This window comes from Aspergillus japonicus (assembly GCF_003184785.1).
Source record: "Aspergillus japonicus CBS 114.51 unplaced genomic scaffold BO86scaffold_36, whole genome shotgun sequence".
Classification (NCBI taxonomy): domain Eukaryota; kingdom Fungi; phylum Ascomycota; class Eurotiomycetes; order Eurotiales; family Aspergillaceae; genus Aspergillus; species Aspergillus japonicus.
Genome location: NW_020291673.1, coordinates 283,715 through 295,482, shown reverse-complemented (window position 1 = coordinate 295,482; position 11,768 = coordinate 283,715). Strand labels below are relative to the sequence as shown.

The 11,768-nt window shown below is 50.9% G+C and overlaps 4 protein-coding genes across 4 annotated transcripts; 2 read left to right on the top strand and 2 right to left on the bottom strand.

Annotated features, from left to right (window-relative positions):
- Positions 1 to 699: 699 nt before the first annotated feature.
- Positions 700 to 3,768, bottom strand: atrR (transcription factor atrR; the record flags this gene model as incomplete). The annotated part of the gene is made up of 7 exons (XM_025668133.1): positions 700 to 1,468; positions 1,522 to 2,085; positions 2,137 to 2,312; positions 2,362 to 2,858; positions 2,918 to 3,294; positions 3,360 to 3,487; positions 3,568 to 3,768. The coding sequence occupies 7 exons, from the start codon at positions 3,766 to 3,768 to the stop codon at positions 700 to 702; spliced, it is 2,712 nt and encodes a 903-aa protein (XP_025526207.1).
- A 1,464-nt stretch (positions 3,769 to 5,232) lies between these two features.
- On the bottom strand, positions 5,233 to 6,050 carry pam18 (putative mitochondrial DnaJ chaperone (Tim14)). Its single transcript, XM_025672405.1, has 4 exons — positions 5,935 to 6,050; positions 5,795 to 5,868; positions 5,685 to 5,738; positions 5,233 to 5,618 (listed from the first exon to the last, which is right to left on the bottom strand). Exons 1-4 carry the CDS (start codon positions 5,980 to 5,982, stop codon positions 5,480 to 5,482), a joined length of 315 nt encoding a protein of 104 aa, XP_025526206.1. The 5' UTR covers positions 5,983 to 6,050; the 3' UTR covers positions 5,233 to 5,479.
- A 135-nt stretch (positions 6,051 to 6,185) lies between these two features.
- Positions 6,186 to 7,277, top strand: BO86DRAFT_449240 (ribosomal eL24 family protein). Its single transcript, XM_025676691.1, has 3 exons — positions 6,186 to 6,340; positions 6,416 to 6,517; positions 6,588 to 7,277. The coding sequence occupies exons 1-3, from the start codon at positions 6,336 to 6,338 to the stop codon at positions 7,045 to 7,047; spliced, it is 567 nt and encodes a 188-aa protein (XP_025526205.1). The 5' UTR covers positions 6,186 to 6,335; the 3' UTR covers positions 7,048 to 7,277.
- A 393-nt stretch (positions 7,278 to 7,670) lies between these two features.
- BO86DRAFT_132607 (putative mitochondrial inner membrane AAA protease Yta12) lies at positions 7,671 to 11,183 on the top strand. The gene is made up of 2 exons (XM_025666114.1): positions 7,671 to 10,038; positions 10,093 to 11,183. The coding sequence occupies exons 1-2, from the start codon at positions 7,914 to 7,916 to the stop codon at positions 10,881 to 10,883; spliced, it is 2,916 nt and encodes a 971-aa protein (XP_025526204.1). The 5' UTR covers positions 7,671 to 7,913; the 3' UTR covers positions 10,884 to 11,183.
- The last annotated feature ends 585 nt before the right edge of the window (positions 11,184 to 11,768 follow it).

Here is an 11,768-nt window from a genome sequence, read left to right as displayed (position 1 = left end):
GGATTATCAAACTGCTGACTATACTATATTGTATTCAGCATTGAGCATGGACAGGTGGTCCAGCACCGGGTGACAGGTATCCAGGGTATCCATGTGCTATCTGCATTGGGTGACTGCTGAACACTACATCAAAATCTTTCAGTCATACACTTCTAGTGCACAAGCAATCACAAGTTTCCCTAAGGAAAGAAAAGAGAGGGTTGTTGGTAAGTACAAGATCATGTATACCTACAAGAGTTTCAAGACACGGTCCAGAAGGAAAAGAGAAATTATACCGGCATTTTCTCTCACATCTCCGACAAAAATGGACACAAGTCTTCAGGGTCAAAGGGGTTTCGGAGAGACAACCAAATGAATATAATTAGTGGAGAGGTATCAAACGAAGGAATGAAGTATATGATCGGACTTTTTGTGGATGGATGGGGTTAGGGATGGTGGGGAATGGATATAAAAAAATAATAAACGCTAATCCCTCCAAGAAGCATAAGATCCCGCACCCCTCCCCTGAAAAGCCTCGGGTCAGATTCGGCCTTGCCCGTCGGAACTCCGTGGAACTCCCGTATGTGATGAATGGAAGGTTGAAGTAAAATGGACAGATAACAAATCAAAAGTAGTCGTTACGCATGCATGTACCCGTTCCGCCCCCCTCTCCCGTCCTATGTGTGACCAGTTCGCCCCGTGTATGTCGTGTACATAGCATCATGACTCGTTCGGAGGCCCGCCACTGGGACCGCTGGTGTCACCAAAGACCGGGAAATTGTTCGACATGTCGGCCCAATCCCATTCGATAGTCATCGGCATCTGCCACAGATCTTGTGGAACGAATGGTTGCTGGAAGGATGAGAGGGGGTTGTCGGCGGCGGTCGTCGCAAAGGGTGGCTGCTCGCCAAATCGCACGCCGTCCAGATTGTGTGGGCTGAGCATTTCAAAGTCGGGGCCCAGGTTTGTAAGACTATGTATAGTTTCCTGAAGATTCGGGGGAAGACCGCTACCAGCTGCAGAAAAGGCTTGATCGGGGACAAAGTTGCGTGCTGCAGTGGGTGAGTTGCCCGTGGGCTGATTATTTTGAGCCGCCGGAAACGAAGACGATGCAAGGGGTACTGCGGTTCGGGCGGAGGAAGGCGCATCTGATGCTCCGGTGGCGGGGGTCGTTGGGGACTGAACTGGATTGGATGATTGTTGCTGTTGCGTGTTCTTAGGGTCATCGGACGTGGCCTTGCGCTTTTTCTTCGAGTGGGACTCCCTCTCTGCCTTGTCGAGGACTACCTGCGCGATCCGTTCGAACTCGCCACAGAGAGTGAGCATGCGTTTGATACTTCCGTTTGATTCATCGGATACCAGCGTCGACAGGAAATTGACCACCACATTCATCAGCTTCACATCAGAACGCGCTCGTGCGTCGTTGGGATTTTGGAGGATATTAGCGAAAAGGGTAACCAATGCAGAGACCGGATAGTATAGTATCAACCTAGAAGAGCCTGTTAGCAGACAAGCATGCAGCCAAACAAGATGTGTACTGACCAGACACATGCAAAGTCGCCTTGCGGTATGTATTTGATGAGATTGATGGACGCTCGAGCAGCGGTCACGCAAAGGACTGCCGACAAGAAAACCCTTGGGTTCAAGGGCCTGGCATTGAGGCCTTGAATGGCATAGTTCGAAAGACGGCTAGTCCAGTATCCATGATGAACAGACATTCGGTGGATCGTTGTCAAGCAGTTGTAGTAGGCAAAGTGGAGAACGACAACATGCAGGATCAACGGTGTATGAGTAGCTTTAATCTCGTTCTCTGGGCGGAAGTCAAGTGGTATGCTGTCCTTCCACTCTTCGAGTTCTTTGTCAAGCTCTCCGATCGTGTTCAGCAATTCTCCATCCGACTGTTTCGATGCCTTCGCGGAATACAGTCGCTTGTAAACTCGACTCCCAATAGTAGCAAAACGACACATCGACCTGAAGAGATTGAACTTGCTCTTTCCATCTGACAGTGGCACATTGCCAATATTGTCAGGGGGGTCTTCGCTCGGTAATTCGACGTTCATGTCATCATCGTCCTGAACAGGTGGACGGCCGGAACGGAGACATAAACTGGGTCGGAGGTCAGCGAACGCAGTCCAAAAGGAGAAGGACTCGGCTTACTCTTTATCCAGCAAATAAGCAATCCAAAACACCCGTTTTCGTTGTTCAACTTCTACAGGATTCAAACCGAACCCAGAGCCGCGCTTATGCAACCCTATGCTGTGAGACAGCCGAATAGCTGCCGCGACAAGGAAGAAAGATGGTTGCGGGTTGGGGGTACCTTGCAAGAAGAGTGACTGGGACTGTGTCAGCAATCTATGCCAGCACTCAATGAAGGCCACTTACCATTCCCAGCAAGGCCTGGACGCTCAGCAGATCCGTATTCCGCATCGTGAGCTCAGTCAGAACGGCCATTGCATTCTTCAGGTAGAGCCACGCCTTCTTGTCTTCCTCTTGTGGCACCAGATTATTCATCACCCGAATTCTGTGCGCGATGGCCAGCACGACGTTGATGCTAGCCCACCAGCCGGAGCCTTCGTACGGATCCCGAGAATATTGCCGCTCTACTAGATGCATGAAAGTTGGTTCGTGGAAAAGCGGAAACATGCAATTGAAGTTGGCGAAGAAGTCCTGGAAGAGGGACATGGCCTCTTCTTTAGGAGGCAACGGCTTGAAGACTCGACGGGCGAATATGTCGCTGAAGATCTCGGGCTTCCAATACATCCACTTGTTGTCATCGATGTATGCGGAGGAGATCATGTCCTGGAACGATGAGTCGCCTGTTTTCTCATTCACCCACTGTATGCCTTTCGGAGAGAATATCGAGAATCCCGACGACGATCCTGTTATAGCAGGTCAACTTGGCATTTCTGAGCCATCTCATATTGATACATGTACTGACCAATGTATCTTGTTTCCCCACAGTTATTTGTCACGAGCGAGCACATCATGTCCGACAGACCTTCGACTTCATTTTCGGATTCCTTCGGCGATTCCGGAGATGTAGGGGCTGTGTGCGGACTTGACTGCGATTCGACCCTAGGGGTAGAGTGATGCGAGGAGGCTTGTTGAGACTGGCTGTTGGAGTTGGAGGTATTGAATTTTCCTGGGCTTCTGGGCAGGCTCAGACCACCATTCGCCAAAGATCGATCGGCAAGGCGTCGTTCCAAGGTCCCAAGATCAGTCTTTCCTCCATCCTCCTCTGACAACAGGCCCGAAAGGCGTAGTAGCGATTCCATCCTCCCTAATCGGTTTTCCAAGCCTTCGATATATTTGGCACTGCAGGACCCCACGTTGTTAGCGCATCACCGAGACGATAGCACAGCCGAGCGAAGAACGCTCACCCTTTGGGCGGATTCCGCTTCTTCTCTACCTGAGTAAAGACACAGTCGGTCTTGTAGTTGATGCAGTGGGAGCACTTGGGCATCTTGCCATCGCATTTGATTTTCTTCTTTCGACACATATCGCAAGCCTGAATGAAGAAGCATGATCAGCCCATTGCCGACCAGAAGGCCCAGTGCTGTGCGTCAAATCGCACGATCAGCGACTCACCCTTGCGATTCTCCGTCTCTTGGCATCATTGCTATCATCAACCATGCCCATTGCGGTATCATCCTGAAACGCTGCATTATGATGCGCGGAGGGGATCGGCGAAGTGTCGTGAGGATAGCCGCCGAAGAACTGCTGCTGCTGGTTCATGAGCATGGGCATGTCGAAGCCCATGCCGTCGGGGCCTTCCCCGATGCCATCCATTGCGATGGGAGCGAAGACAGGAAAAGGTTCCCGAGTGTAATAAGGAGAATTTCTATGACGGAGTGGAGTTTCTAGACCGAGCGGGTATGGATTGAGTCGAGTCGAAAATGGGCTGGATGCGGGGTTACTTTTCCCGGCGACGACGTCAATGGAATGCAGATGCAAGCCAACCGTTGATTATTCACGATAAGGAATGACTAGGGTGAGCCGATCGAGAAACCGGATTTGCTAAAAAGATTGCGCATCCACCGAGGCAAGAACGCGGTTGAGTTGAAGGGAAAAGAAAATATAAAGTAGAAAAAGAAACGGGACCCTAAGGACAGGAAGAAGAACAATGATGAAGTCGGTCGGGGGAGGAATGAATTGGTTTTAGTTTTAATTAGCGGATGGGACAGACAGACGCACTGAGGGTGGATTGAGTAATCCACACTGGCTGCTTTGCTCCCTTAACTTCCTTTCCCCGATAAGTTGCAAGCACGTGGCGACTCGGGCTAATTTTTCCCTTCCTCTTCTCGGACTGACTGACAACGGAGAGGAGAGATAGGAGCAGAAGAATATTCAGGGGTGGAGGACAGTCAAGGACGGACGACAGCTTGACTGAGTTGATTGATGATTGTGGGATCGAAGCAATAATGGGACCGGATCAATTCTCAAATCTGATCCGAGAGCTGACAGACAGACAGACAGACAGACAGACAGACAGACAAAAAAGAGAGTTGAGACACAAGCTTACAGATTATTGCATCCGGACGGAGATAGCTTGCTATCACATCCACTGTCAATATATGTCGATAATTATAATTATAGAGTATGGCTTTAGTGTAACAGTTAGTTAAAGAATAATGACGGCAGCCTGGTGTTAGTACTCCGCATTAGCTCCTTTGATCTTCATCTTGTCATGAAAGTCTGATCGTATCATCTGGCATCAAGCTTCAATGAGGGTGTCCGAATACGAGAACGGACGGAAGTCGTTAACCCCGAATCTCCGTGGGTAACGGAAGATGGAAGGCCTTCTCTCCGTCCGAACCCGCTCTTTACCTTTTCTACTGACTGAAGCTGTGACTCTCGGCCTTGGCTGGTGCCATCGCCCGCTTGCCTGCCTGCCTGCCTGCCAGCCAGTGGCCGTTCCACTCTCTCCCTTTGTCTATGACTAATTTCTTTATCCATCCATCTGTTTCTGCCAATTTACATGCAGGGTTGTTGTTTGACTGTTGACAACTGTTGACACCTGTTATCCTGCAATATATCCCTGGCGGTCCTTGGAATTTGACTCTGTACAGACCTCATCTTATGATTAGAGGCTCAAACATCCCAGGTTGTCCTGGCTTACCGCTACCCAGACCTATCACATGTCACACAAGGTGGATCAGCGAGGTCTATACTACGATACGACAGGCATACGACAAGCATATGCAGAGCTACTCGCCAACGCTTCAGCCTAGGCTCCAAAACATATGTGTGCCAATAAATCATAGCTATACATTCAAGAGCGGCGATCTCATCGGTATACAGTAGTAGTGTAAATACAGGTCTCCATCAGGAGCGTACCCAAGGGATGAATTCCCGGGTTTAGAAAATTTCCACCAACGCCTCGCTATGCGCACCCAAAGAAGAAAGAAACTCTTGTACAATGGTCGATACGTAAATGTACCCTATCGTCTTTCACGACGTGGAAATGCTTCGCTAAAGACTCTCCGGTCGGAATGAGAATTTAAAGCTGCTTGTCGAGGAACTCCTTGGCCTCGTTGATCTTGGTGGCCAAGTAGGGGCTGCCACCACGATCGGGGTGGTTGAGCAGCATGAGCTGACGGTGCTTCTTGCGAACCTTGTCCTTGTTCATCGTGCGTTCCCTATACAGTTTGTTAGACACGACCCTCGCCCTTCAACGTATGGTATTTTGGAAAGCTTCGACGTACGGTAGTTCCAGGATCAAAGACGCTTCGCGACGGTTCATCCGGGGTTCAAATCCTCTAAGTATCAATTAGTGCTCTGTCGTTGCCCGACCACAGAAGCCAAGTCAGCTTACCCCTTGTAGAAAGCCTTGCCCGCCGCGTTCATACCGCCTCTGGACCGTTGCAGAGCGACATAGCCCGCGCGACCCTGACCGAGGAAGAGAAGGTTAGCCCCTGACAATCCACAACCACTCGAAATAAACTTCGGACGTACCAGAAAGGCAGCGGTAGCAATACCAACACCGTAGAGAAAAGCAGACATCTTGCAGTTGAAGCGAAGTTGGCCCGGAAAATGAGTTGCTTAGGGGAGGCGCAAAAGGGATCTCGAAGTTGTGACGTTGGGGAAGGAGAAGCCGCCGCAGTCCAGATAAAAAATCGGAGCGGCGCCGCATCCCCCGTTTGGGTTTAGTGCCGGCTGCTCCACGCTTCTCAATTTTTTGAATGGCGGTTCCTGTCCTGGACATCGGATATCTTCTTGACACGACGGTGGGATTCAGGTGGTTCCTTGCGGCTTCTGTTCATTCATTATCCAGTGGTACTCTGCGACAGTACTTTTATAACCATCACTATCACACAGTTGCCGTTGGACCTTTTCACGCGATAAAATAGCCCATCATGAGGTGAGTTTGCCTTTATCTTGAGTATCGTTATCGCTACTGCTGTGACTTTTTTTTTCTGACGAACGACCGCGATAGAGTCGAAACCTGCCACTTCTGCTCTCGCCCGGTCTACCCTAGCAAGGGTATTCAGTTCGTCCGCAATGACGCCAAGGCGTTCCGTTTCTGCAGAAGCAAATGATAAGTCCCCTCTTTCCCCTCACGCTTTCGTGGGTGCATCATCTCAGAACGAAACTGACATCCCCATTACCCACCAGAACTTCAAGGCCAAGCGACAACCGAGACGTGTGAAGTGGACCAAGGTCGGTCGTGCCGCTAAGGGCAAGGAGATGATCGTCGACTCCTCCCTCGTCCTGTCCCAGTTCGCCAAGAAGCGCAACGTTCCCGTCAAGTACGACAGAAACCTGGTGGCCGCTACCATCAAGGCCATGGAGAGAGTGGAGGAGATCCGGCAGCGCAGAGAGCGGGTCTTCACCAAGCGTCGGTTGGCGGGCAAGCTTGCGCGGGACCGCAAGCGCGAGGAGGACCGCAAGGTGGTGGCCTCCGGCGAGCACCTCATCCGCAAGGAGCTGCGCGAGCGCGAGGAGGGCCAGCTGGCCGCTCTGGACACGGGCAAGACCAGACTGCACGGCGAGGAGCGCATCAGAACAGGAAAGAGGACCAGAATCTTGGTGGACGGAACTACGCAGGAGGAAATGGATCTCGACTAAAGGGTCTTTTTGGGTTCTTACGTTTCTTGCTCCCCGGCTGCCCGGTCGGGTTCGATACCTTGAGGTTATGAATGGAGTTGGGTTTTGTTCAATGTTAAGCATTTTGCTTTGTCAAAAAGTATCCCAGTGGTTTCTCTTGTGTCATGAACTTTCATGTTCACCTGTTATAGTTCTTTCGCTGTCATTATATGGGCCTAATCATATAGAGATATTGATAAATTTGTCAACTCATTCAGCAGCGGTGGCTCCGAGCATCAAATAGAGTCTCCGGTGAAAGACAGTAGATTGGCTGCGGTTGCAATTCACTCGTTCTGTATGTGTTTTGAGGATTGACTACACAAGCGGTGTCAGACTCTGACATTTCAGTTCGACTAAATCTCTGGCACTCAAGATTATTCTAGGTCAATGACCGTGTTTCCAGTCGCAGCGGTGTCTAAGACTACAACGTATCCGGAGCCAACATATCAATGACGGAGTCCACCAGATTCCTAAGGATTCTGGCCGGCCCTCAATCACTAATGCAGAAAGGCGGTGGGAGTCTGATGACTCAGCTGGTTCAACGGAACGGCGAAAACCGACCGAGCGAGATGACCTCTTCGGCGGGAAGACGATCGTTCGTTCCGGCACGAAATCAGCTCCAACTAAAGAGCTTCCCCTCTCCCTCCGTCCCCCTCCCCGCCACCACCTTTTCTTCTCTCCTCTACACCTCGTGCTCTTGGAAATCAGCCCTACACGGCAACTACTGATCTACCTGTGCCATTGAGACCCGAGTAGATCGAACACCACGTACGCCCTATCGCGCCACCCATCTGAAACTGGTCGCCCTCCCGGGCCTTCGATACCCTTCACCTTCCCCCTTCACAATCATGGCTTCCTTGCTTCGACGACCAGGCAACCTGGCCCGGTACTCGAGGAGAGTAGCCGACAGCGTCTTCCGCGCCGGGCCGCTCACCGTGCATGCCCCCCAATCCCGAGTCTCGGCCCTGATCCTCGCGCAGCGAGCGCGCACATACGCCACGCAGCAACCCGGCGACAACGCTCCGAAGCCGCCAGCCAACGGGAATGGCCAGAACAAGAAGACGGAAGGCACCGATGGTCAATCTGGCAATGCCAAGGCGAAGAACACCCCCCAGCACGCCATCACGCCCGAAGACGAGCAGCTGCTCAATCGGTTCGTCGAGGAGATGAAGACACGGATGGATTTCGAGCCTGCCAAATCAATGGTGGAGGAAATGCGACAAAAGTGCATGGTCTGCGGCTTAAATCCAGACATGAGGTCTTATATGGAACAGGTTGTCCAAGGGAAGACTCCGTCGATGATGAAATTCATCAAATTCGCCAGGGATGTGAGCAATATCTATGATAAGCATGCGGAGTATGTGCAACAATCTTCAGACGCCAACGAGGGATCTTCACAGAAAGCTACCGATGGCAAAGAAGATCCTGAATCTCCTAGTCCTCGGCACCAGGAGTTCTTGGAGGAACTGAAGGCCCTTGAAACAGAGCTCAAAGCCACACGGCAGGCGTTCAGAAAAAAGTGGGGAGAGGATCCCACGAAACACCCGAAGGCGGAACTTGAAGCCATGGAGAAAGAGATGGAGGGCAAGCGGGACGAGTTTCAAAAGAAATACACAGACCCCAGCAAATACACCAAGGCGGACATTCGAGAAATGAAGGAACATGTGGACAATCTATATAAAAGAAGGGAAGAAAACCGGGCGAAATCTGGGAAAGGTTCGGGGCAGAAAAATGATAAAGGACAGCAACCCAATGGCGACGTACCGAAGTTCAGCGAGATCAAACTTGATGTGCCGTCAATCTTGATCGGTACCCTCGTTCTTTTCTGGTTCTATACTAGCCTGTTCCCTTCAGAGAACAAACAGGATATCACTTGGCAGGAGTTTAGAGCGGATTTCCTCGAGAAGGGCTTGGTGGAGAAGCTAGTTGTGATCAACAACAATCGAGTGCGAGTTTACCTGGATCGGGATGCGGCTGCCACCGTATATCCCGGCTCGCCTGCTCAGAACGGCAGCTTTTACTATTTCTTCAGCATCGGTTCTGTCGACAGCTTTGAACGGAAACTTGATGCAGCGCAGGAGGAACTTGGTATTCCAAGCACGGAGCGGATTCCCGTTCAATATTCTGAGGAGGTTCCATTGGCAGCTACGCTTTTGTCTTTTGCTCCTACGGTCCTTCTTCTTGGCGGTCTCTTTTTCCTGTCGAGACGTGCAGGCGGCGGAGGTGGCCAGAGCGGTATTTTCGGCATTGGCAAAAGTCGGGCCAAACGGTTCAACCACGAGTCGGACATCAAGATCAAGTTTTCTGATGTGGCTGGCATGGACGAAGCGAAAGTGGAGATCATGGAGTTTGTTAGCTTTTTGAAGAACCCTAAGAAGTTTCAAAAGCTGGGAGCCAAGATTCCTCGCGGTGCTATTCTTTCGGGCCCTCCTGGTACAGGTAAGACCTTGCTTGCCAAGGCTACTGCTGGTGAATCCGGCGTTCCCTTCTTCAGCGTCAGCGGCTCTGAATTCGTCGAAATGTTTGTTGGTGTTGGTCCTTCGCGTGTGCGCGACCTCTTTGCCAATGCCCGTAAGAACACTCCCTGCATCATCTTCATCGACGAGATCGACGCTATCGGCAAAGCGCGTTCCAAGAACCAGATGGGTGGTGGAAATGATGAGCGCGAGAGTACTTTGAACCAAATTCTTACCGAAATGGATGGTTTCAACACTACTGATCAAGTGGTCGTGTTGGCTGGTACGAACCGACCCGACATTTTGGACAAGGCTTTGATGCGTCCCGGTCGATTCGACCGACATATTTCCATCGACAGACCTACCATGGATGGTCGCAAGCAGATCTTTGCCGTTTATCTGAAGAAAATCGTGACCAATGAGGATATCGAGTACTTGAAAGGACGACTTGCGGCCTTGACCCCTGGATTTGCCGGTGCTGATATCGCGAACTGTGTGAACGAAGCGGCACTCGTTGGTTTGTCTCCCCCCATCTCTTTATTCTCTGCGCAATGCTAACTCCTACGCGCAGCGGCCCGTGAAAATGCGGAGAGCATCACAATGAAGCACTTCGAGCAGGCGATCGAGCGTGTAATCGGTGGCCTGGAAAAGAAGTCACTTGTACTCTCTCCTGAGGAGAAGCGTACAGTTGCATACCATGAGGCTGGACACGCTATCTGTGGCTGGTACTTCCGTTGGGCCGATCCTCTTCTCAAGGTTTCTATCATCCCCCGTGGTCAGGGAGCCTTGGGCTACGCGCAGTACTTACCTTCCAACGGTGATACCTACTTGATGAACCAGAAGCAGATGATGGACCGTATGGCAATGACGCTTGGTGGCCGTGTCAGCGAAGAACTGCACTTCGATACCATCACCACTGGCGCCAGTGACGATTTCAACAAAGTAACCAGGATGGCCACAGCCATGGTGACCAAGTATGGCATGTCTCCTAGTCTTCGTTATATCTTCTACGAGGAGGACCCTCAATCGCAGATGCACAAGCCTTTTTCGGAAGAAACAGCGCGCAATATTGACATGGAAGTCCGTTCAATCATCGCCAAGGCACACAAGCAATGCCGCGACCTCCTGGAGGCTAAGAAGAAGGAAGTCGGCATCGTGGCCGAAGAGCTTCTGGCCAAAGAAGTTCTCAGCCGAGACGATATGATTCGTCTTTTGGGCCCGCGGGAATGGCCCGACTCAGGCGAGTTCGCCAAATACTTCGATGGTCGCTCCGGCGCCACGATTGCTCCCCCCGAACCGACACAGACGGACGACAGCGCCCAAGGAAAGGATGGACGTGACTCAACACCACTCCCACCATAGATCGTCGCTATCACTCAACCTTCCGGTTGCTACCACGGATTTCTCATCTGGCTGTAACCGTTCATCGTTTTTCTTTTTTTGTGTCTATTTGGAGCAGGGAATACTTTCATGGCTGATGAGGGGAACATACATCGCTTTTTTCTTTTTCTTTTTTTTTTTTTCCCTTTTCGATTCCTTCCATCTTGTTCAGGTCTTGTATCTATTTTTCTTGATTTTCCAGTCACGGAGCATCTCCTTTCAATCTTCTTTCAAATCGTTTTCTGGAGGGGGCTCAATACATCCCACACTCCTTCAAATCTACCTCTTCCCTCCTGTATCAACAGTGGTCGGCCACGCCCATAAATACCAAGCTTCGTGCTTTCTACCCCCAGCGCACGCTACGCCCCCTCCATTTCCAACCTTTTTCCTCTACCTTCATCTGGTACAGAAGTGACCTTGTCTTAGATGGCTTTTCCCCTTCCTCATCTACGCTGGTGGATGCCCTCCCTCGGTCATGAGCAATGGTGAGTGTGTCTCGTGTATGATGTGTCGTGTCGTGTATGTATGTATGTATAGTAGGTGATCAGTATACTGTTGACTCTTTTCGCTGCAAACCTCAATCATAATGTAATACATTGGTGCCATGGATCCGGAGATCTGGCGGTGTGACTCATAGTGAAACACCAAGTCACAAAACCACCCTGTGCTAAAAGAGAAAGGAAAAGGAAACAGTGGTGCAGGCCGAGTCCATGCCCAACGCTTGACTCATACCCTTGGAGTGATGTTGTCGGCAATATCCTGCACCCAACGTGCATTCTATCTTAGGATGCGGAGTAGCAGGCAACAACACGGGAACGACAACGAGAAAGCCCCAAAATAGCCAAATAGCTAAGGGATCATATGACA

Coding starts and splice junctions, on each gene's coding strand:
- pam18 (XM_025672405.1), bottom strand. CDS start 5,982: ATGTCTGCTTTTCTCTACGGTGTTGGTATTGCTACCGCTGCCTTTCTG. Junction 5,739..5,794: donor GGCAAGGCTTTCTACAAGGG/GTAAGCTGACTT, acceptor ATTGATACTTAG/AGGATTTGAACCCCGGATGA. Junction 5,619..5,684: donor TCTTTGATCCTGGAACTACC/GTACGTCGAAGC, acceptor CAAACTGTATAG/GGAACGCACGATGAACAAGG.
- BO86DRAFT_449240 (XM_025676691.1), top strand. Junction 6,518..6,587: donor CGTTTCTGCAGAAGCAAATG/ATAAGTCCCCTC, acceptor CATCCCCATTAC/CCACCAGAACTTCAAGGCCA.
- BO86DRAFT_132607 (XM_025666114.1), top strand. CDS start 7,914: ATGGCTTCCTTGCTTCGACGACCAGGCAACCTGGCCCGGTACTCGAGG. Junction 10,039..10,092: donor GAACGAAGCGGCACTCGTTG/GTTTGTCTCCCC, acceptor TCCTACGCGCAG/CGGCCCGTGAAAATGCGGAG.